At 45.6% G+C, this 23,551-nt stretch overlaps 2 protein-coding genes across 3 annotated transcripts in view; one reads left to right on the top strand and one right to left on the bottom strand.

Moving 5' to 3' along the window:
* Positions 1-1,061: 1,061 nt before the first annotated feature.
* Positions 1,062-20,591, top strand: SYNC (syncoilin, intermediate filament protein). 2 transcript variants are annotated; one of them, XM_055331995.1, is made up of 5 exons: positions 1,062-1,178; positions 7,005-8,148; positions 17,464-17,588; positions 17,763-17,839; positions 19,222-20,591. In XM_055331995.1, the coding sequence occupies exons 1-5, from the start codon at positions 1,126-1,128 to the stop codon at positions 19,230-19,232; spliced, it is 1,410 nt and encodes a 469-aa protein (XP_055187970.1). In that variant the 5' UTR covers positions 1,062-1,125; the 3' UTR covers positions 19,233-20,591. The 2 variants fall into 2 exon arrangements, with proteins under 2 accessions (XP_055187970.1, XP_055187971.1); XM_055331996.1 differs by lacking the exon at positions 17,763-17,839.
* The window catches only part of RBBP4 (RB binding protein 4, chromatin remodeling factor), a 23,622-nt gene continuing 20,459 nt past the window's right edge, over positions 20,389-23,551 (bottom strand). The window contains exon 12 of the mRNA XM_055331997.1: positions 20,389-21,391. Coding sequence (XP_055187972.1) covers positions 21,326-21,391 — 66 coding nt within the window. The 3' untranslated portion in view covers positions 20,389-21,325. The remainder of the gene's footprint in view (positions 21,392-23,551) is intronic.

The following is a 23,551-nucleotide window of genomic DNA, read 5'->3' as shown; positions in this document are numbered from 1 at the left end:
CACAGGCCCACACACAGACATGGACCTACAGGCCTCACAGACTCGAGCACCGGCACACAATCCCACATTCTCCCCCTCCACACACACCCAACCGCATGGTGTTCACAGCCTGCAGCAGCACGCTGCTCGCCACACACAACCCACGCACACTCAACACAGCCACACCGTTACCCCACCCCGCCCCCTATCAAGGCCTCAAGGATTCAACACACAGTGGGCCCCTCGCTCTTCACAGCGCAGAGCATTCTTGGCCGATTGAGTCAAAGACCTTCCCAGACCGAGGGGTTAAGTTAAGGACAAAAGGCTTCAGAGGGGAGAATGCCCCAGGCCGGGTCTGGGTTGGGGCCGCCAGCTTCTGGCTTCGAGAGAAAGACTCCAGTGTTGAAATTTGACCCTGACTCTAATGGGCTAAGGCCTTGGGGGGAGAGCAGGCCTGGGAGTGGACAAAGGAGGGCTGGGTCGGGGTGACAGGTGGAGCGAGCAGAGACACCCCAGGAAACCTCGCAGCGTGGGGGTGGACACTGGTGTTAAATCCGGACCCGACCTTAGAAGCTTCAGCCCCTCCCAACCGCCCTTCCGTAACCCCAGCAACAGGCTCCCGACTGTCCCCAAACGTACGGGGTGCGGCCGGCATCCCTCCCCCCAGCCCCTCAGGACAGCTGCGGGACCGGCGCTCGGGCCTCCCCGCCCCTCCGCGGCGCGGGTGGGGATCGCCCGCGAGCTGCGCGCGTCCGGGGGCTGGGACCCCTCACTCCCCCACCCCAAAGCCCTGCCCCATCCCCCCGCCGACCGGGGAGGGGACGTGCTCTTCTGGGGCTGCAGAGCCACCCTCCTCCCCCGCCCCCCGCACCTAGGACCCCCTGAAAGGAAGGGTGGACAGAGAGAAGGTTCGGGAAGATCTCGGGGCGGGCCGGTTTGGAAGACGCCGATCGGCCACCCCCCGCCCCCGCCCCCCGCTCCCTCCTCCCGCGGGCGGGAGCTGGGGCCAAGTGGGCGCGCCTGGCCCCGGGCGGGCGGGATCCGGTGTCGGCGGCAGCTGCCAGTGCGGCGGGCGCGGGCGCGGAGCGAGCGGCCGGCGGGGCGGGCTATTAATAACGCGGCCGCGCAGCCCAGGGTCGCGCAGCCATGGCCAGCCCGGAGCCCCGGCACGGCGGGGACGGCGCCGCCCAGGCCGCGAGGTAGGACCGTGCAGGGCCCGCGTCGCCGTCCTGTGGGGTGGGGACGCCGGTCGAGCCCCCGCCAGCACCTCTCTCCCGGCGGGGGGTGGTGGGCCGGCCGGGGTGTGCCACTGGCGCCGGGAGGAGCCACGGGAGATGGGGGAGGCCCGGGATCCCCGCTGTGACTCCCGTCCGCTGTGACTTTTTATAGGGCGCCCCCCACCCCCAATCCCGGGGCTGGGTGGGAATTAACCCTTTCAGACTGGTGTCATCAACCATCAAATGCCATTGGTCCACAGTGGCCAAGGACGCTCCTGGCTTCTTTTATGCCTCACCCCAAATGCAGCTGGAGGTGGAGGCCTCCAGTTGCTGAATTCACCGTGCGAAAGAGACTTGGTGCAAGGTTGGGCGGCTGCCAGCCGGGAGTTAGGAGTCTGTTCTAGCAGCTTGCTTTCTCCTGTTTGGGGCCTGGGATGAAGGGTGGGGTGGGGAGGGTCCCCCGACCCAGACCAGTAGGGGGCCTTGGTGGCAGGAGCCATGCTCTGGAGTGGAGACCCTCCCCCAGCCATCCACACTGTGGGCTTACCACCCGTTAGAGGAATAAGGTGGCTCGGGGATTTGGGGCCAGTAGGGAGGATTTCTGCCCCAGGTCAGACTATAGCCCTGAAGAGGTGGAGATGCAAATACACACACCCCATCCTCCTTCAGTGTCACACACAGCCCTAAGCTGAGCTTAGTTTTACACATACAGTCACCTGTACTGCCATATACACTTACAGGTACAAACACAGTCAGATACACACCAACTCATGCCTGCACCGGGTCACAGACACTCCTAGCCACTGCCCGGATGCAGAGTTGGGAGCTGCTGGAGTCCTCTAGGGCCAGGGATAGAGTGGCAGAGGCAGGCTGCTCAGAGTCCAATGAAGCCTGAGATCAGGGGCCCCAGCTGAGCTGGCCCCCCTGGCCCCTAGGCCTCCTATACTCTACATTTCCCCAGCTCCTTACAGAGAGGCAGTGGTATGAGGGCAGCGTCCAGGAGAGGCCTGGCATCGTAGGAAATGACAGAGGCAACATCAATGTGTGGAGTAACAGCGCTGCCTGGGAATCTGGAGGACAGGGTTCTACTTCCAGCTTGGCCACTCGACCTTGGGCAAGTTTCCTCTTTGGATCCCAGTTGGCTTCTGCCTGCCTTCCTCCTACACAGCCCCACCCTAGGATCCACAGAGAATGAGAACTATACTTGTCCTTAGGAAACTGACTCTCAGGGGACACTGACACACTGCTATAATACAAAGCACTAAGTGCAAAGATGAGCTGCACACAGAGTGCCTTGAGAATGCAATAATGGGTTTGTCTGCGAAATACTTCTCAGGAGAGATGAAGTTTGAACAGGGCTTGAAGGATGAGTAGAAATTTGGAATTAGGCAAATAAGTATATTTTGTTTTTGCTTTTTTAAGATTTTATTTATTTATTTGAGAGAAAGAGAGCACGCACACAGGTAGGTTGAGGGGCAGAGGAGAAGGAAAAACAGACTCTTCAATGAGCAGGGAGCCTGATGCGGGGTTCCATCCAAGGATCCTGGGATCATGACCTGAACCGAAGGCAGCTGCCTAATTGACTGAGCCACTCAGCACCCCATAGATAAATATATATAAAGATTTATTTATTTATTTATTTATTTACTTACTTATTTACTCATGAGAGACACACAGAGAGAGGCAGACATAGGCAGAGGGAGAAGCAGCCTCCCCTGTAGGAAGCCTGATGCGGGACTCAATCCCAGAACCCTGGGATCACCACCTGAGCCAAAAGCAGACCTCAACCACTGAGCCACCCAGGCGCCCCATAGATAAGTATATTTTGAATGCTAAGCTCTGTTAGACCTGCTATAGCTGTTGTACCTGTTTCAGGACTCATGCCTGTTCTGAGAACAGAGTTGGAGAAGGGAGCTCCGTCCAGCTTTGGAGCTGGATGCCATCTTCTCTGGGCTCCACCACTTACTTACAAGTCATGGAACTTTGAGTGAGTTCTTTACTCAGTGCTTTGGTTTCCTCACCTACAAAATGGGGGTAAAAGATGAGCATCATATAAATGACTATTTGTGTAAAAGACTTGGAATACTGCCTTGAACACAGTTATGTCATTCCAGGGAGCATGTGAGGGTTGTCTGCTGAGAAAGCAGGGGCTCTACTGAGGATCAGGATGGGTCTGGTTGGCGAAGTAGGTGCATCCTCCCTGACACTAGGAGCTCTAACCTTTCCAGGTAGTGTAGGATTGTTCTCTAATCAGATGTGGTACAATGAGCTGTATTTTCTCAGCTGGAACCTTTAGACATAGTGGGCTAGGAGTAGGAGGTGTAAAAGTGTTAACGCATGTTCTGGATTGTCAAGCACTGGGTGGGTGGCAGGGTGTGAGATGAGGCTGAAAAGGTATGTTGGGACCACATCTTTAAGGGCTTTGAATCTATGCTAAGCAGTTGGCTGTCTGTGAGTGAAGTGGTGCAACACAGCTACGTTATAGCAAGCCGTGGTGCTTAGAGAATAGACTGGCATGAGAAGGAAGAAAACCCGTTCGAAGGCTGCACACTTGTGCCGCAGGTGTGCGGCAATGATTTGGAGGAGGGCCCTGGCAAGAGGATGAAGAGGGGGCGGAAACTGGAAACTTTCTGAGATAGGTCAGTTCTCAGCAACTTGGCTATGTGGGGGAGAGAAAGAGCTGCTTAAAGGTCATTTGCCTCAGGTGCCTGGATGGCTCAGTGGGTTGAGTGTCTGCCTTTGGCTCAAGTCATGATCTCGGGGTCCCTGGATCTGTCCTGCATTGGGCTCCCTCCTCAGTGGGGAATCTGTTTCTCCCTCTCCCTCTTCTCTTCCCCCTGCTCCTGCTGTCTCCCTCTCCCTGTTAATTAAATAAATAATTTTTATTTTAAAAAATATTTATTTGAGAGAGAGAGACAGAGATAGTGACAGAGCACAAACAGGGAGGAGAAGGAGAAGCAGACTCCCTGCTGAGCTGGGAGCCTGATGTGGGGCTGGATCCCAGGACCCTGGAATCATGACCTGAGCCAAAGGCAGATGCTTAACTGACTGAGCCACCCAGGCGCCCCAATAAAAAAATCTTAAAAAAAATTTAAAAAGATTATTTGCCTCATCAACCTGATGTATGGGGATGTACTTCTCTGAGCTGCAGAATACAGGTGTAGCAAGCCGAGGGAGGATAATTTGGGGGCAGTTGAGTTTGAAATGCCAGGTGACACCAGGTGAAGAGATCTAAACAACATCCTCACTGGTAGAGTGATGGGAATGAACCGGGTGACTGTTGAGGCTATATTCAAGTTTTAGGTTTCAGGGGATTGCATGAGGCCAGTGATGTCCAGGGCCTGGTGAAGCCACACTTGTAGTTTCCAGAGGTCCATCGTGAGACACAGAATGGAAAGCCAGGGATTCCTGGGGTGCTAAAGAGGAGGTCAGAATACACAGTGACTTAGAATAAAAATAATCCGAGGGCACCTGGTGGCTCAGTCAGTTAAGCGTCTGACTCTTGATTTTGGCTCAACTCATGATCTCAGGGTTGTGGGATCCAACCCCATGTCAGGTTCCGTACTCAGCATGGAGTCAGCTTGAGATTCTCTCTCTCCCTCTGCCTCTGCTCCTCCAGCTGCTCATGCATGCTCCCTGTGCCTCTCTCTTTCAAAATAAATAAATAAAATTTAGAACAAAAATAATCTGTAGCGAGGACTTAGAGCTAAGATATAGAGCTTAAAACCTGAACACAAGTAAATTCAAGACAGATAAATTCTTCGATACATGGGGCTTTTCATTTATACTTTATATCCAAAGTAAGTTTCTTGAAAACTCCACCCAAATTTAGACTGTTTTATAACTGGTGCTTGTGGAGTACCTGAGTTCCCTTGAGCAAATTAATCTCTTTTAACCTCAGTTTCTTGATCTGTAAAATGGGGATAATAAATATAACTACCTCATAAAATTGTTATGAGGATTAAATGAGTTGATCAACATTAATCATTCAGAGTAGAGCCTGGCACATATAAGACCTTTATTTTTTATTTTTTTTTTAATTTTTATTTATTTATGATAGTCACACACAGAGAGAGAGAGAGAGGCAGAGACACAGGCAGAGGAAGAAGCAGGCTCCATGCACCGGGAGCCCGACGTGGGATTCGATCCCGGGTCTCCAGGATCGCGCCCTGGGCCAAAGGCAGGCACTAAACCGCTGAGCCACCCAGGGATCCCCATATAAGACCTTTATAAGTGTAATTTATTGTTATCATTTCCATGGTATTTTGTATTTTCAAAGAATTGCTCAGAGATCAAAGGTAGGTAAGATGCATTTGAAACAGGAAGGACCAAAGCCATCTAAAGGTCAAAGAAACAGGAGAATATTCCTGAACAGGAACTGGTTAAACCAGCAGGCCACTGGCCTCTAGGTTAAGGAGTTTATCAGAATCACAGATTCTGAATTTAAGAGCCTTTGACAGGGGACATCTGGGTGGCTCAGTGGTTGAGTGTCTGCCTTCGACTCAGGTCATGATCCCGGGGTCCTTGGAGACCCCATCGGGCTCCCTGCATGGAGCCTGCTTCTCCCTCTGCCTGTGTCTCTGCCTCTCTCTGGGTGTCTCTCATGAATAAATAAGTAAAATCTTAAAAAAAAGAGAGAGAGAGAGAGAGAGAGAGACTGAGACTTGGACAGGCCAGAGGATGGGCCAATTCTAACAAGATGAATGAAGTTTTATGTTTTGTTTAAGAGAAGGAGAGAGCGGGGGACAGGAAGGGGGAGAGGGAGAGAGAGAGAGAGAATCTCAAGCTAACTCCACACCCAGCACAGAGCCCGATGTGGGGCACAGTCCCACAACTCTGAGATCATAACCTGAGTGGAAATCAAGATTCAAATGCCTCACCAACTGAGCCACCCAGGCACCCCAACAAGATGAATAAAGTTTTATAGAACAAGAGATGTGGTTTAAAATCATTTGGTGCGACAAAGTCTTAAGGCTTTTAGTCATCTCAGCATTTGCAGACAATATGATAGAGCTGCCCTGAGTTGGCAATATTGACCTTCATCAATAAGAATATAGTGTCCAAAGATTCATTGCTCAGAACACACCTGGGTACCGCTTCCATTACCCATCCACAAGGAACAGTGGCAATCTGGAGCCTAGTCAGAAAGAGGTGACCCAAATGAAGAGACTGGACACTGGCATGCATGGAATAATTGAAAGATGTTCATTTTCTTCGGATGTCTAAAGAACTTATATGAGCAAGTAGTTACATTTGTTTGATTCTAGGAAGAGGAATCAAGTCTAGGTAAAAATTGCAGACAAGGGGCACCTGGGTGGCACAGTCAAGCCACTCTTGGTTGGAGGTCTTGGTTTCAGCTTTGGTCATGATCTCAGGGTCGTGAGATCAAGCTCCGAGTTGGGCTCTAAGCTCGGCTTGGCTGGAGGTCTGCTTGAGTTTCTCTCTCCTCCTCCCTCTGCTCCTCCCCCCCATCCTCCCTCTCTCTCTGAAATAAATCTTTAAAAAAATTGCAGAGCAGATTTTACATCAACACTAGAATTTTCTTACGACAGTGGAACAAATAGTGGTGGCTCAGGTGTGAGTTTCCTGGCCTCAAAGGTGTGTAAGCAGAGACTAGACAAAGATGTCATGTGGATGCTGTCAGGGGAACTGAGCAAAGGATGTACAGGGGTAGAGGGATGGAACGGAGGGAGCAGACAAGTGCCGTCTGAAATGTGAGATCCAGGTGTGACCCTGATGGCTCCTAATGGCTCGAGAACCATCCCGGGACCATGGCTGTCCTCTCACTTTGAGACCTTTCTCTTGCAGGGAACCAAGAGCAGAAGCCAATTCTCCTGTTGAAGAGGAGAGCTCTGAATCCCTGCATGAGGTGGGGACTTTGGATCTAGATGCTACTCTGTCTTTGAAGGGGACTTTGAACTTAGATGACATTCTCTACCTGGGGGACACAGGTGACCTTGATGAGATACTCTATGTGGAAGAGATGGAGAAGCCTGAGGAGACGCTGTACATTGAGGAGACCAGGCAGCCAGATGAAGCCCTGGGCACGGATGAACCTGTGAACCCAGAGGAGATCCTGTATGTGGAAGAGCCCACGAAGCCAGAAAAGGTCACAAGCCCAGAGCAGACCAGTGATGAGGGAGAGATGGTCACGAGCGAGGAGAAAGCTAGCCCTGAGGAAGGCCTCAGTGCCGGGCCTAGTCCCAGCCCAGAGAGCCTGAGCATAGAGGACCTAGAGTTGCTAGAGGAGCGTTTTCAGCAATGCGTCCAAGCTGTGGCCCATCTGGAAGAGGAGAGGGATCAGCTCATCCACGAGCTCGTATTGCTCCGGGAACCGGCCCTCCAGGAGGTACAGCAAGTCCATCAGGACATCCTAGCTGCCTACAAACTGCATGCCCAGGCGGAGCTGGAGAGGGATGCACTAAGGGAGGAGATCCGGCTGGTCAAGCAGAAGCTGTTCAAGGTGACGAAGGAGTGTGTGGCCTACCAGTACCAGCTGGAGTGCCGCCGGCAGGATGTGGCCCAGTTTGCCGAGCTGCGGGAGGTGCTGACGACGCGGGCAGCTCAGCTCTCAGAGGAACTGGCCCAGCTCCTGGATGCCTATGAGAAGCAGAAGGAGCAGCTACGGCAACAGCTAGAAGCACCTCCGAGTCAGAGGGATGGGCACTTTCTCCAGGAGAGCCGACGGCTCTCTGCCCAGTTTGAGAACCTCATGGCCGAGAGCCGCCAAGGCCTGGAGGAAGAGTATGAGCCTCAGCTACTGCGCCTCCTAGAGAGGAAAGAAGCTGCGGCCAAAGCGCTGCAGAAAACCCAGGCTGAAATCCAAGAGATGAAGGAGGCTCTGAGACCCCTGCAGGCAGAGGCCCGGCAGCTCCACCTGCAGAACAGGAACCTGGAGGACCAGATCACACTCGTGAGGCAAAAGCGAGATGAGGAGGTGCAGCAGTACAGGGTAGGCCCAAAGGGCGTGGACAGGAGTGCAGCCCTTTAGCCTGGGGAAGGAAAAGGTGACCCGGCCTTCTGCGGGGGCCTCTCCTGTGTAGCAGGAACAGCTTATTACTTGGGGCGTCCACTCACTCCACTCTTCATTGCACTCAGTCAGGCCTGTGCCAGGGGCTGAAAAACGTCTGCACTCCTAGTGTACGCAGCCCTCCAACACCATGGTCACTGCATCCTCTCGTTGATCCTCCAAATCAAGTATTATCACTTTCATAGATGAGGAGACAGGCTCAGTGAGCTGTGGAGTTTTGCACTCTGGTCTTACCAACCCTGAATATCTCAGTCCACTTTCCATGGTACAATTTTCCAATTCTACATGATTCCTGCTTGGGTACAGAGAGCCAGAGGGGCTGAGGCTAGGTGGGATGGTCCTTCTCTCCCTCCCTGCATATTCATCCTCAAATCCCACCTGTCTGATCTCTGCCTGAAGCTTCCCAGTTTTAAAACTGGGATGAGGGACACCTGGCTGGCTCTGTTCAGTAGAGTACACAACTCTTGATCTTGATCTAGAGATTGTGAGTTTGAGCCCCACACTGGGTGTAGAGACTTAAAAAAAAAAAAAAAACAAAACTGGGATGAAATCTATAAAGCTCTATTCATTTTCCTTTTTTTAAAAATTTTTATTTATTTATGATAGTCACACAGAGAGAGAGAGAGAGAGAGAGAGGCAGAGACATAGGCAGAGGGAGAAGCAGGCTCCACGCACTGGGAGCCCGACGTGGGATTCGATCCTGGGTCTCCAGGATCACGCCCCGGGCCAAAGGCAGGCGCTAAACCGCTGCGCCACCCAGGGATCCCTTCATTTTCCTTTTTTTAAGAAAAAAATATATTTAAAGATTTTATTCATGAGAGAGAGAGAGAGAGAGAGAGAGAGAGAGAGAGAGAGAGGCACAGACACAGGCAGAGGGAGAAGCAGGCTCCATGAAGGGAGCCTGACGTGGGACTCGATCTTGGGTCTCCAGTATCACACCTGGGGCCGAAGGCGGCACTAAGCCACTGAGCCACCCGGGCTGCCCCAGAAAAAAATATTTTATTTGTTTGAGAGAGAGAGAACACATGAGCAGGGGGGAGAGGGAGAAACAGGCTCCACACTGAGCAGGGAACCCTATGTAGGGCTCGATCCCAGGACCCCAGGGATCATGACCTGAGCCAGAGGTACTTAACCAACTGAGCCACCCAGGCACCCCTTTTTCCTTTTTTGTGCATTATTACCATTTCACTTATATTTGAGTTACTTCTGATTAAGTGTGAGCCAGTTCTAATCTCTTTATAAACAAAGTGGGATATAAATACTAAGTGAAAACAATATTTTGTCTCTCTCTCCCACAGACTGTGAGCTTTCAGAAGGGAGTATGGTTTACTTATTTCTGCCACTCCAGCTCGGAGGACATATCAGTTAAATGCTGATGTAAGCAATGCTGACCACTGTGAGAGCCTTTTAGAGGAGTATTTTCATCTTTTGAAACACATAGTCCTTTGGACAAACTTAAAAAGCTTATGCCCCTCCAGAGATTTTGATACATCCTTCAAGGAACAGACTTCTGTTGAAAATGGCTGCATTCACTTCACTCAAGATTATCAAGCTTTCTGGAGCTTGTATTATGAAAGCAGTGGGGTTTTTTGGGCTTAATAATGAATGTACGTGGGTACTATCCTCAATCCTCTCCCCCACTGTTTTTTTTATTGGTTCACAATCTAGTGAAAGAACTCCTCTCCGCCCCCAAATGAATACTATCCTCAATATCTTGTACTCAGACATTACATTGATAATTATAACCCAGGGGAGAAAATACCACATAATTTAAGAGAGGTGCAGGTAAGAATGCTATAGGATAGAAATTATTTTAGTTATCAGTTAAATTAGAGAACAGTTCATGGAAGAACAGGTGTTATTTGAGCTGGGTATTGAAGTTTAGGTAATATCTTGGCCAGTGCTGTCCAAAAGAAATATGCACGCCACACGCAGAATTTTAAACTTCTTTGTAGCCACATTAAAAGAGTAAAAAGAGGGACACCTGGGTGGCTCAGCGGTTTAGCATCTGCCTTTGGCCCAGGGCATGATCCCGGCATACCGGGATCGAGTCCCACATTGGGCTCCCTGCATGGAGCCTGCTTCTCCCTCTGCCTGTTTTTCTGCCTCTCTCTCTCTGTCTCTCATAAGTAAATAAATAAAATCTTTAAAAAAAAAAAAAAAAAAGAGTAAAAAGATGGCAGCCTGGGTCGCTTGGCGGTTTGGTGCTGCCTTCAGCCCAGGACGTGATCCTGGAGACCCGGGATTGAGTACTGTGTCGGGCTCCCTGCATGGAAGCCTGCTTCTCCCTCTGCCTGTGTCTTTGTCTCTCTCATGAATAAATAAAATCTTAAAAAAAAAAAAAGGTAAAAAGAGGGGTGCCTGGCTGGCCCAGTCGGTTGCATCTGCCTTCATACGGCTCAGGTCATGATCTCAGGCTCTTGGGATGGACCCCCTGCACCTGGCTCCCTGCTGAGCAGGGAGCCTGCTTCTCCCTCTTCCTCTACAGCTCCCCCTGTTTGTGCTCTAATAAATTAAAAAAAAATCTTAAAAAAGTAAAAAGAAATAGGTGAAGGTAATGTATGTAACACAGCATATGCAAAATATATAGTGACCTTGCTGCATGTGAGAGGTGAAAAACTCAAAGGTGATTTGAACTGTAAAGGTAGGTTGGGGCAGATTATATTGGACTCAAATCCAGGAGACTAGGGAATGTGGATTTCATTCAGTAGTCAGCTGTATCAGTAGAGGTATTTGATTCAAGGGAATAACATGATTGCCTCTCTTTTAGAAAAAGTACCTGGTGGCATTGTATAGAATGGGCTGGAGACCTAGAAGCTAGAGGACTAATCAGGAAGCTACAATAGGTAAGAGGAAGAAATGGTAGTGGGAATAGGAGGAAGGAGAGGGATGTGAAAACAAATGCAGGATAATTGTGGCCACTGAATGAAGGGGGCAGAGGTGAGAAGTCACAGAGGGTGCAGAGATCTCAGGGAAGGCTAACTGGGACAGTGGTGCCATCAACAGAGAATCCTCTGGGGGAGCTTTTTAATTTTTTCAAGATTTATTATTTATTTTTTAAGAGATGTTCTTTGTTTATTCATGATAGACACACACACACAGAGAGAGAGAGAGAGAGAGAGAGAGAGAGAGAGAGAGAGAGAGGCAGAGACATAGGCAGAGGGAGGAGCAGGCTTCCTGCAGGGAGCCCAACAGGGGCCTCCATCCTGGGACTCCAGGATCACACCCTGGGCGGAAGGCAGGTGCTTAAACCGCTGAGCCACCCAGGCTGCCTCTCTTTTTAAAGATTTAGCTAATTCATTTGAGAGAGTGCACGCAAGCAAGAGGAGAAGCAGTGGGAGAGGTTGACTCTCAGAAGCAGACTGTGGTGAGCACCAAGCCCTATACGGGGCTCAATCCCACAATCTTGAGATCATGACCTGAGCCACTATACTATCAAGAGTCAGACACCCAACCCAATCAACTGAGCCACCCAGGTGCCCCCTCTGGGGGAGTATTCTGACACAAAACTGGGTTGTAGAATTCCACCCCGCCCCTGTGTATTTTCATCACCGGATTTGTTTCAGATCTGATGATCGGTGCAGCTTTCCAAAGATCATTCTATTATAAACACTCGATGAATGTCTCCTATTGCTATATATATCATAAAGTGAGAATCAAGGTCTAAGTGAGCAAATTCTTTTTTTCTGAAATGGCTTCCCAATCTGCTTGCTAAAGGTCACTATGGCATCTACTTTTCAAGGGTACACTTCACTCTTGCAGTTGTATACTTTGTCTATCTGTTCATTCAACAGATACTTAGTGCCTACTTACCATGTGCCAGGCAGTGAGTTAGGTGCTGGCAGAAGAGATGAGAACTAGCAGGGGGAAGTAGTTCCTGCTTTCAAATACCTTATAGTCCAGGAAGGATACCAGATAAAATGAATATATTTCATAATATATAAGGCACTTGATTTTAAGATGCACTGTGACCTGAGATGTTAAAATGTGAAAGCCTTAGCATCAGTGAATTAATATTCTTTTTTTTTTTTTTTTTTTTTTTTTTTTTTTTTTTTACGATAGTCATACAGAGAGAGAGAGAGGCAGAGACACAGGCAGAGGGAGAAGCAGGCTCCATTCACCGGGAGCCCGACGTGGGATTCGATCCCGGGTCTCCAGGATCGCGCCCTGGGCCAAAGGCAGGCGCCAAACCGCTGCGCCACCCAGGGATCCCGTGAATTAATATTCTTAAAAAAATTTTTTTTATTTACTCATGAGAGAGAGAGGCAGAGACACAGGCAGAGGGAGAAACAAGCTCCACGCAGGGAGCCTGATGTGGGATTCGATCCTGGGACTCCAGGATCATGCCCTGAGCCAAAGGCAGATGCTCAACCCTGGCGTCCCAAGAATTAATATTCTTCAATGTGATAAGCACTGTAATACTTGTAGGAATAAGGCACAGTACCAGTGAAGTAGGTATAATTAGCCCTGCCTGGGGAAACACAGGGGAAATTTCATGATTAACAATAGCTAGCATGTATTTTTGGTTCTTTACATGTATTGATTCATTTAATCTCTACCTGTCATTAAGATAGGTACTGTGTGAAAAATAGAAAAGAGATGATACAGAGAAGTCATTTGTTCAAGGTTATATGGCTAGGAGGTGATAGGAGGATTCTGACCCTGTGCAGTCTACCTCAAGTTCACAATTTCCACAAGGTGTTTGAATTGAATCTTAAATATTAAATTTATTGGGTAGACAAGAGAAAGGCATTCCAGGCAGAGGGGACAACTTACCCCAAAGCAGGAAAACAAAAAGACATTAAGGGAAGGGAGTTCCGTGTGGCTGAATCATAAGGAGTGTGAGCAGTAGACTATGTGGCTGGAAAGGTAGATTGGGACCAGACTTTAAAGGGTTTTATGTATTAAGTCAGTGGTTTAAAAAAAAAAAAAAGTCAGTGGTTTTCAAAAACCAACCAACCAACCAACCAACCAACCACCGGATTTCTCCAGAGCCACATACCCTTTTCCCCAAACAGAATTTTATATGGAATACCAATACATAAAACAGGTCAAACTGAGTAGCTACTTTCTAATTGTGGCAAAGGCACTTCAATATGGTCTCCTCTTGGGATTTCATGGAAAACCGTAAAGAGCCACTATCAGCTTTGCCCCTAAAGAGCTGATAGATATGACAGCAACAAAGCAGTTTTAGGGTATGAGCTCTAAGCCAGTGGCAAATCCTGACTCTTTTTTTTTTTAAATTTTTATTTATTTATGATAGTCACAGAGAGAGAGGCAGAGACATAGGCAGAGGGAGAAGCAGGCTCCATGCACCGGGAGCCCGATGTGGGATTTGATCCCGGGTCTCCAGGATCGCGCCCTGGGCCAAAGGCAGGCACCAAACCGCTGCACCACCCAGGGATCCCTCTTTTTTTTTTTTTTTTTTTTTTTTTTTAATTTAAGTAATCTCTACACCCAACATGGGACTTGAATTCACAACCTCGAGATCAAAAGCTGCTTGAGCAGCCCTTCAGATTGAGCCAGCTAGGCGCCCCTGACTCTAACACTTCTAACTGGGAAGCTTTGGACAAATAACTTGTCCAGTGACTCCACTCCCTTGCATGTAAAATGAGATTAGTAATAATACACATCATAGGGCTGTTGGAAGGTGAGTTAGGTAACATTTGTAAAGCACTTGCAATGGTGCCTGGCACATAGGTACATACTCTTAAAAGTAGCAGTGGGCAGGAGTTGAATGAATTGAAAGAGTCCAGGAAGACAACTTAAACCTCATGAGGGAGAGTGTAAGATATGTGAAGTAAAAGGGGTAGGATCTGGTGACTAGTGCAGAAGGTGGTATAAGGAATTGACCAAGAATGTTGTCAAAGTTTTTAACTGAAATTGGTAGGTTGTTTATGCTAAACTATGGAATGTTTACTATCTACATATTTCACATCAAGGCATTATGCATAGGGTGCTGGGCAGGAACCTACAACCTGGGAGTGAGACATGAATAAAAAAGATAAATAGTAATGTAATATAGCAGATGCCATCTCAGTGACAGACATGGAAGGAGTAAAGGCACAGAGATCTGTGAATGTCAAACTAGAGCAGTGCTGTCCAATAGAAGCATCATGCAAACCACAGATGGCATTTAAAATTTTCTAGTAGCCACATTAAAAAACCAGGTGAAATATTTCACTTCATATTTACAAATATTATTTCAATATGGAGTCAATATAAAAATTTGAGGTATTTTATTTTTTGGTGCCAAGTCTTAGAAATCTGCTGTGTATTTATACTTAAAAGTAGATGTCAATCCAGACCAGCCATATTTCCAGTGTTTGACAGCCATGCGTTGCCATTAGTGGCATTTTTTTTTTTTTTTTTAAGATTTCATTTATTTAGGGATGCCTGGATGGCTCAGTGGTTGAGTGTCTGCCTTTGGCCCAGGAAGTGATCCCAGAGTCTCGGGATTGAGTCCCACATCGGGCTTTCTGCATGGAGCCTGCTTCTCTCTCTGCCTATGTCTCTGCTTCTGTGTCTCTCATGAATAAATAAAATCTTTTTTTTTTTTTTAAATTTTTATTTACTTATGATAGTCACACACAGAGAGAGAGAGAGAGGCAGAGACACAGGCAGAGGGAGAAGCAGGCTCCATGCACCGGGAGCCCGACGTGGGATTCGATCCCGGGTCTCCAGGATCGCGCCCTGGGCCAAAGGCAGGCGCCAAACCGCTGCGCCACCCAGGGATCCCAAATAAAATCTTTTAAAAACAGAAATAACAAGTGACAAATCCCAAATGAAGGAAATGTCAGACTTTAAAATATCACAAGAGACTTCTTTTTATGACAAGATGCAAATCTTTTTAAAACCTAGGTGAACTGGAATGTTTCCAATATAAATATAACTTAACAACAACAACAAAAATAACTTACCCATTTTGGCCTAAATGGAAAAAGAAAATCCAAACTGAAAAAGTACAATAGAAACATAAAAAGTATTTAAAGAGTGTTACTAAGGTTTAAAACAACCCAACAACAAAATCTTTTTTTTAAAGATTTTATTTATTCGTGAGAGGCACAGAAAGGCAGACAGGCAGAGGGAGAAACAGGCTCCCTGCAGTGAGCCTGATGCAGAACTCGATCCCAGGATTCCGGGATCAGGACCTGAGCCAAAGGCAGGTGCTCAACTACTGAGCCACCCAGGTGTCCCCTAGTAGTGGCTTCCATACCACACAGTGCAGTCTAGAGGAAAATGTTCACATGAAAGAGTAACGGAGGTTGTAGTGAGAGGTAGGGGTCAAACTAGAGGGGGTCTGAATGCCAGACTCAAGAGGTGGAAAGCCTTTGAAAGACTGAAAAGATAAAGCAATTTTTAGAAAGTTAATCTAGTGGTGCTACACAATATTAGGACTGGAGATTGTCTTTAATGCAGGTCACTCTAGCAATATTTACTTCATTCTTTGTTCCTGTCAATTTATCACTGATGGTACAAACACCCTTCCCCTTGCTGGATATCTAAGGAAGGCTTGGGAAATTAGGGCACAGACACATGCAGACGCTTCCCTTCAGAAGACAGGCTTAGATGGTAAGGCTGCATCTCTGTGTGGTGCCGAAGTATGGCTAAGGCACTAAAAAAAAGGCCTTTTGACAAGGTTGATGAAAGTTGAGATTCAGACAGAGTATCAAACACTGCAGACTGATGGGCCACAGGTATATCAAGGATGACTCAGAGAACAAATTATTTAGATCCTTCTAATAACAGCATGTACCCAAACTGGATTCCTGTCTTATTATTCTTCAAAATCTGAGGTGAAGTCATTACCCCTTTAAATAGGCCTTCCAACTTCAATCTTCCCTTCCTTCTCTTTCATGCTTCCTAAGGATCCAAGCCAACTAGCAACTATGCCAGAGACTGATTTGCAGACATCTTCCTTACCTCACTCCTCAGGCATTAATTCTAGGCAGAGACAGTTTACAGAATGTATCCTGTCTGGTTTTGGGAGAATGGGAAGCGGACAGTTATCTGAAAGCGCCTGAGGGCCTCCAGGGCATAGCTTCTTCATCTTCCAACTTAGCACTTTGGAATGCATTCAGTCTTTTAGTGTAATGAGTACAGGATTTAGAAAATTAACAATTATGACAGCCAACATCCTAATAAAGCACCTATTTGCATAGGATGTTACAGTTAAGTACTAGGTAGAGCTATCTTGGACTTCAAGGAGGTTTAAATACAAAACTCATTATTTACTGTTTTTCCTGTTAACAACTGGACTTCTAGTTGAACTCTCCTAGAATTACAGTTAATAATGGCTTATAAAGAACTTTTTTTTTTTTTTAAGCAGGCTCCACACCCACCATGGGGCTCGGACTCAGAACCCTGAGATCAAGAATTGCATGTGCCACCCACTGAGCCAGTCAGGAGCCCGAAGACTTAGCTTCTTTTTTATTTTATTTTTTTAATTTTATTTTTTTAAATTTTTATTTATTTATGATAGAGAGAGAGAGAGAGGCAGAGACATAGGCAGAGGGAGAAGCAGGTTCCATGCACCAGGGGCCCGACGTGGGATTCGATCCTGGGTCTCCAGGATCGCGCCCTGGGCCAAAGGCAGGCGCTAAACCACTGCGCCACCCAGGGATCCCTAGCTTCTTTTTTTAAAAAAATATTTATTTATTCATGAGAGACAGAAAGAGAGAGAGGCAGAGACACAGGCAGAGGGAGAAACAGGCTCCATGCAGGGAGCCCGACATGGGACTCGATCCCGGGTCCCCAGGATCAGGCCCTGGACTGAAGGTTGCGCTAAATCGCTGAGCCACCGGGCTGCCCATTTAGTTTCTTTTACCTTAAATTGTTAAAGTTGCAGGATGATACAAAAACTGATTATCCTAACAGAAACAAACTTGTACAGAGCCAGAGGTCCAAAAAACTCTCAGCACACCAACTAAAAGACCAAAATCCTCCCCCACACTTAAAACTGCAAAACAAATTCAAGTCCCTCTGAGCATCCACCCACCCTTTGTAGGATTCTATTACACAGTAGTCATCCGAGGGAACAGACAAGACTTCTTTCAGGGAAGTCACCATTTGCAAAAGCAGGATCGCTTTCTTCAAACACCTCTTTGAACCTCTTTCTCAATCTCCGTACCAGTGTGAAGATTAAACCATGTGTAAGAAAGAGCTTCATCAACTTTAACGGACAGTTTGTTTTTATTGTTCTGCTCATTAAAGATGTTCTTGGCCCTCTCACTGCAGGAACAGCTGGAGGAAATGGAAGAACGACAGAGGCAGTTAAGGAGCAGCGTGCAACTCCAGCAGCAGAAGAACAAAGAGATGGAGCAACTGAGGATCAGCCTTGCTGAAGAGCTCTCCACTTATAAGTCAGTTTTTGCTGCTCCTCAGATCTTAACGGACACTGGCTGAGGGGATGGTGGGGAGGGTAGATGTTGCTCAGGGGAAATTCCATTTAACAGGGAAAAGTGAAAAAATGACTTGGAAATGATTCTCAACTTGTGCTCATCTATGACAGATGGAAAATGGTTCTTTTTTAAAAGGGCTATGCTACCCAAGAGCCTGGGACAGGCTGACATTCTCACTTCTCAGGCAGGTGGAATGGAGACCCAATCTCAAGGTGATCCTTGAGGGTTCAAGAGTGGTGTTTGCATTGTTGCTGCTCCTAACTTAATACTAATGCCTTTAGGAATAACACACACCTCCACATTTTGCCAGGTTTAAGCATTTGGGGGTCACTTGGAATGTTTGTTTCTAGCAGGACCCAAATAAGCTCTAGCTATCACCAGGAATTCTGTAATGGGATGACACACCTGGCCTCTGTACATTCCTTTTCCTTGGCTTATCCTACCCCATCTGCTATTCATAAACAGTTTCCTTAGAATAGCAGAGAAGGCAGTTATGCTACCTAATTCAGACTATGACAAAGAGGCCAAAAGGCTAAATTAATCTGTAAGTCATAAAAAGGCTCAAGTGGGTGTTGTTTATAGCCTGAGGGACAGGCTATATTATTGGTTAATATATGAAACAATACATCTATCCATTAATTTCTTTATATACTAATGTTCTTATATTCTTATAAAGTCCTAGATTCTCTTGGATAAAGAAACTAAGGATAAAAAAAGGTCTGGATCAAGTTGCATTACTAGACAGATGCCCATAAATTTTATTCTTAGTTTCATTAACCTTGTGTCTTGGATACAAACTCACAAATAACAATTATAACATATTTTTCCTAACTTACTAGCATTGTTTTTAAACTGTGTTTTATCCAGGCATGACTGATTTGTTTTGTGGGGAGCTTAGAGAACCTTGTAATTGAGGAAAATGATGTTAAACCCCTTTGTGTGGATCAGAGGAAAAGTCCAATAGGGAAAGGGCAATAACTCATCTTAAGAAAGCAAACTACAGAATCCTAGTTATTATTAATACCCATGTAAAAAAGAAAAGGAAAAAAAAATACCCATGTAAGATTTAACCTGGGCAGAGAAAACCTCTAGTTAGTCCCTCCCATCACCACCACATAGGTTACCATTCATTGTTTTGCAGATAGGAGGCACCCTAATAGGCATTTGGTGAGGGGAAATGCATCCCTTATTATATGTAAACCACATTCCAACAATCTCTCCCCAACTGAGCCAGCACTAATCAAACCTCAGAAGTTCGCTGTGATAGGGACACCTGGGTGGCACAGTGGTTGAGCATCTGCCTTCAGCTCAGGGTGTCTACTTTTGGCTCAGGGTGAGGTCCCGGGTCCTGGGATCCCCACATTGGTTCCCTGTGGGGAGCCTGTTTCTCCCTCTGCCTATGTCTTTCATGAAAAAAATAAAATCTAAAAAAAAAAAAAAAAAAAAAAAAAAAAAAAAAAATCTAGTAACCTTTATTAAGAGAGAAGAAAAATACTTGTTAAAAGAAAAAGTTCATTGTGATAAACTTTATACTGTATTGTTTCAAGTTGCACAAAGTATGAACTTATTCTTTTTTCTTTTTTCAACCTTACAGGGGCTGTTTAGAAACATATGGCCGAATCTGTAACCCAGAAACAAGAACAAAAAACTTCTTAGCAAAGGATCACTAAGTACCCTTTGGACATACTTTTTTCCAGAGAAGGGAGTGCCAGGGACTTGGCAAGCAATTCACCCTGGGAAAGTTACAAATACTGGCTGACTTGTTTAAAAAGATTCAAAGGCTGGCTGGAGGCAGAACATCATCAGTCACAGATTTAGGTGGAGTCTATTTCATAGGCTGCTGGTACCAATCTCCATGTGCATAGAGATGGAAAAATGAAAATTCTGTTCTCTGGCAGCAATCCCCACATGCCCAGACTAAAGGATGGATATATGGACACACTTTAGTGTTGTAAAGAATGTATCTTGCCTTGTGTTGACCCAAAACAAAAATCTTTTTTTTGGAGCACAGGTAGGGTCAAAAAGGCAGCCAATTTTCATTATATGATTTACAATTTGATTTCTTTTGTGCCATGAGCATTGGACTTTAAAATGAATCCTTTTACAAAGTTTAAGTCTGTGTGGGCTCATATGGCTTATTCCTAATTGTGTTGAGATAATTTTCACTGCACTCTTTTAGGACTACAGACTTGGAAAAGAGAAACCAATCTGGATTTGAACCTAAAGGTTTAAGGATTTTCCCAAAGACTGTGCTTCATGAAAATGATTTTGGGTCAGAGTGACTGGCAAAAAACCAGGCATTTTATTTGGTTATGGTACTTGGTGATAAAGGCTTTTATCAGGAGCCTATTATATGTAACCTCTAAATACAGGCCCCAGTGAAAAACATACTGGGGAGATTCAACTTCTATGGGAAAAGGTTCAAACACCTTTTCCCAATTTAAAGTTTGCCTTAAATGCTCTCTGCCACATTGCCTTTGACAGTTTTGAAAGTCCAAGTAGTTCTCTAAGGAGAGAAATTTCAAAAAGATGTTATATTAGCAAAGACTAATCCATGTATCTCTGGTTCAGTGTTTTATGTCTGGCACTTTCCCTGGGAAGGAGTAAAGCTCTTTTCTATATAGTTCTGGATCTATCATATTTAATTCTGCTCTTGATAGTCAAAGACCATACACAATAACTGCCCTCTGAACAACTCTTCAGGAAGCCAGACAGGTGTTTGACGAATGTTATATACCCAATAAAACCCACTGGCATGGGGTTACGTAGAAAAGCAATTTATTCCATTATAAGCACTTACACAGTTAGTCATGGAGAGTAACAGGCCTGCTGGTGAAACAGGTCACCCAAAATAGAGATGGTACCAAACTAGTGGTCAAGGACTAACTCCTAAAAAAAAAAAAAAAAAAAAAAAAAAAGCAACTCTTATCCAGGATTAATTTAATTTTAAAAACAAATACAAGCTATCAATTCACTCTTCTCAACTCAACTGGACAGTCTACCTGTGGTATAACTGTCAGGTAAAAACATACATCTTTACAACTTGGTGGTCCCAAGTTTTTTAAAAAAACCATTTCACAGAAAGGAAAGAAATATGAAAACAGCTCAAGAAATACACTAACAAGCAAAAATATATGGGGAAAGAGGAACACATAGTTTTGACTTAACTGAAGAAACTGAGAGGAGACTGGTCTACATAGGAAAATGTGCATCCTGGAAAGTCAGGTGTGAAGTTTTTAGAATAGGAATTTATATGACTTGAATCTCCCCTATTTCCTGAATAAAAACGACATCTTGTGGTATTTATACTTCATGGCTCAGACACCTACCTCACTTGGCTCTATTCCTTCCTCACTTTAGCCTTTACTTAAAGGAGTCTGAAAAACTTGGGGATATGGCCTAAGAAGAAAAATAACCACACACAATATTCCCCTTTCTGTGGCTACTTTAGACCTTTGTTACTAGAAAATTCCTGAAGAAAATTTAAATATAAGTCTGTGGCTTTAGTGAATCAAGTCCCCCAGTTAATATTTAGAAAACACCCTCTGTTTGGGCTAATAACATTGTTGATGGAACCTATCATAGAGGGATAGCCAAACAAAGTCTGTGTCTCAAAACCAGTGTTAAATCAATCTCAGGGTTGAGAGGAAAAAAAAAAAAAAAGGGGGAGTCTAAAATCACAAGAAGTGCAGACATATCTAGGACCCTTGTCCTTCTGGATCCACGCTTCCTTCAGGGTCTTCATCATTATAAATGTTCTCTGCCTGCCCAAAAACAAGAAACAGAGAAAAGGGTATTTAGTAAACATGAAGAATCATTCTTGAAGTTAAAGTTTCAAAAACAGACTAGGCCAGGGAGACAGATTGTGAGCCATAATCTCTGTATCAACTATTCAACTCTGCAGTTGCTGTATGAAAGCAGCCATGGACCATCTGAAAATGAATGGGTATGGATGGCTGTGTTCCAGTAAAAACAGGCAGCTGGCCCACAGGCCAACTAGATTAGGACATTCCCACAAAACTGAAGTATGGTTACTATTTGTCTTGATACTTAACCTTCAGGTGTCCTTCTACTAGATATTATTCACAAGAGTAAAGAAGTAAAAACAAACACAAATGTCCATCAAATGACCAATGAATAAAAATGTTACATGGCAATAACAAAAAGCTAGTCATGTATTGCATTAATTTCATTTCTAATAAATGTCCAGAACAGACAAATCCACAAAGTAGACTGGGGGGAAAGCATTCATTAAGAGCCCTCCCAACCATATGTTTCAAAACTCAATTTATAAATATCTTAAAAAGAAAATTGCTCTAGCATAAACTCTATTTCTGTTATTTGATGAAAAACTTGCACCCAAAGGCATAATCTTAATATAGAGAAAATACTTTTACTTGGGCCGAGTTAACTGTTCTTACTTACCATCTACTGTGCACAAATCACGAGGCTATGTGCTATGTGCTACAAAGGATGGGAGAATCTTATCTTTAAAGAGCCTGTGATCTGACTGCAGGAACAGGAAGGAATAAAACCGTGTAATTTTTTTTCTTTTTTTTTCTGTGTAATTTTTTTTTTAAGAAAAGTTTTTTTTTTTAAATTTTTATTTATTTATGATAGTCACACAGAGAGAGAGAGGAAGAGGGAGAGGGAGAGAGAGAGAGACAGAGGCAGAGACACAGGAAGAGAGAGAAGCAGGCTCCATGCACCGGGAGCCCGACGTGGGATTCGATCCCGGGTCTCCAGGATCGCGCCCTGGGCCAAAGGCAGGCGCCAAACCGCTGCGCCACCCAGGGATCCCCTGTGTAATGTTTCTTGATGACAGTGTCCTTTTCACCCAACTGGGTATCTAAAATTTTAATTCAACTCTGATACTAACTACACCTGAAAGTAATGTCAGACTCCACAGGTTTAAGGGTCTAGTCCCACAAGACTGTTATCCTCACTTCAGAGGCCTGTGTCAAGCCCTGAGTGTCCAGACTATCCATGCATTTCTGTCCAACTTGGCTATGTAAACTCAGGGGTTTCAACAGGCCACCCCCCACCCTGCCAGTGTAGGTTTGATAATTTGCTGGAATGACTCTCGGAATCATGAAAAGGCTTTACTTACTATTACCAGTTTACTATATAGCTTCCAATTTGGAAACAGTAAAATGGCAGTGATGCACAGGGCAAGGTGATGAATACAGAGCTTCTCTCTCTCCATAAATTCATTGAATCAAGAGATTAAAGAGAGCCTTTTCAAGAGTTTTTACGGCTCAATACCTTCTGTGAAGGGGGCGGGGGGGGGGGGGGCAGGACTGAAGAGTTCTCCCAACTGTTTTTTTCAGGAGACCAATCCCATCCTGAGGCCTTCCAGGGGCCCTAAAGTTACCTCCTTAGCTTGAACTCAGGTATGGCCAAAAGGGGCTCCTTAAAAACAGACTCCTACCACTTAGACAACCTTAAGGGTTTTAGGAACTTGGACAAAGACTGAATAGTCACTTGTTTAACAATTCTATTGTTCTTTTACCACTATTCTAAAAACACGGAGCAAAAGAACAAACTGGCCTGAAGGTGATGTAGTTCAATCTCCTGCAACATTCCACAGCAACTAAAATAGGTTTAATTGACAGGCTATCCCAAGGCAGCACATTATCACCTTCCCATCAGAACTCTTAACTTTTGTGGCACCTGCGTAGCTCAGTTGGTTAAAAGACTGCCTTTGGCTCAGGATATGATCTCAGGGTCCTGGGATTGAGGCCCATCTGAGGACATTGGTCTCCCTGCTCAGTGGGGAGTCCACTTCTCTTTCTCCCTTTGCCCCCCACCCCACACATGTGTGCATAAATAAAATCTTAAAAAATGTTTAAAGAGCTCTTAACTTTTTATATTAATTATCTATGCATATATTACAAGGAAAAAGGTGAGGTAGATTTTCTGTT

The sequence above is a fragment of the Nyctereutes procyonoides genome, unplaced genomic scaffold, assembly GCF_905146905.1.
Source record: "Nyctereutes procyonoides isolate TBG_1078 unplaced genomic scaffold, NYPRO_anot_genome, whole genome shotgun sequence".
In the NCBI taxonomy this organism is placed as follows: Eukaryota; Metazoa; Chordata; class Mammalia; order Carnivora; family Canidae; genus Nyctereutes; species Nyctereutes procyonoides.
This window is presented reverse-complemented; position numbering and strand designations above follow the sequence as displayed.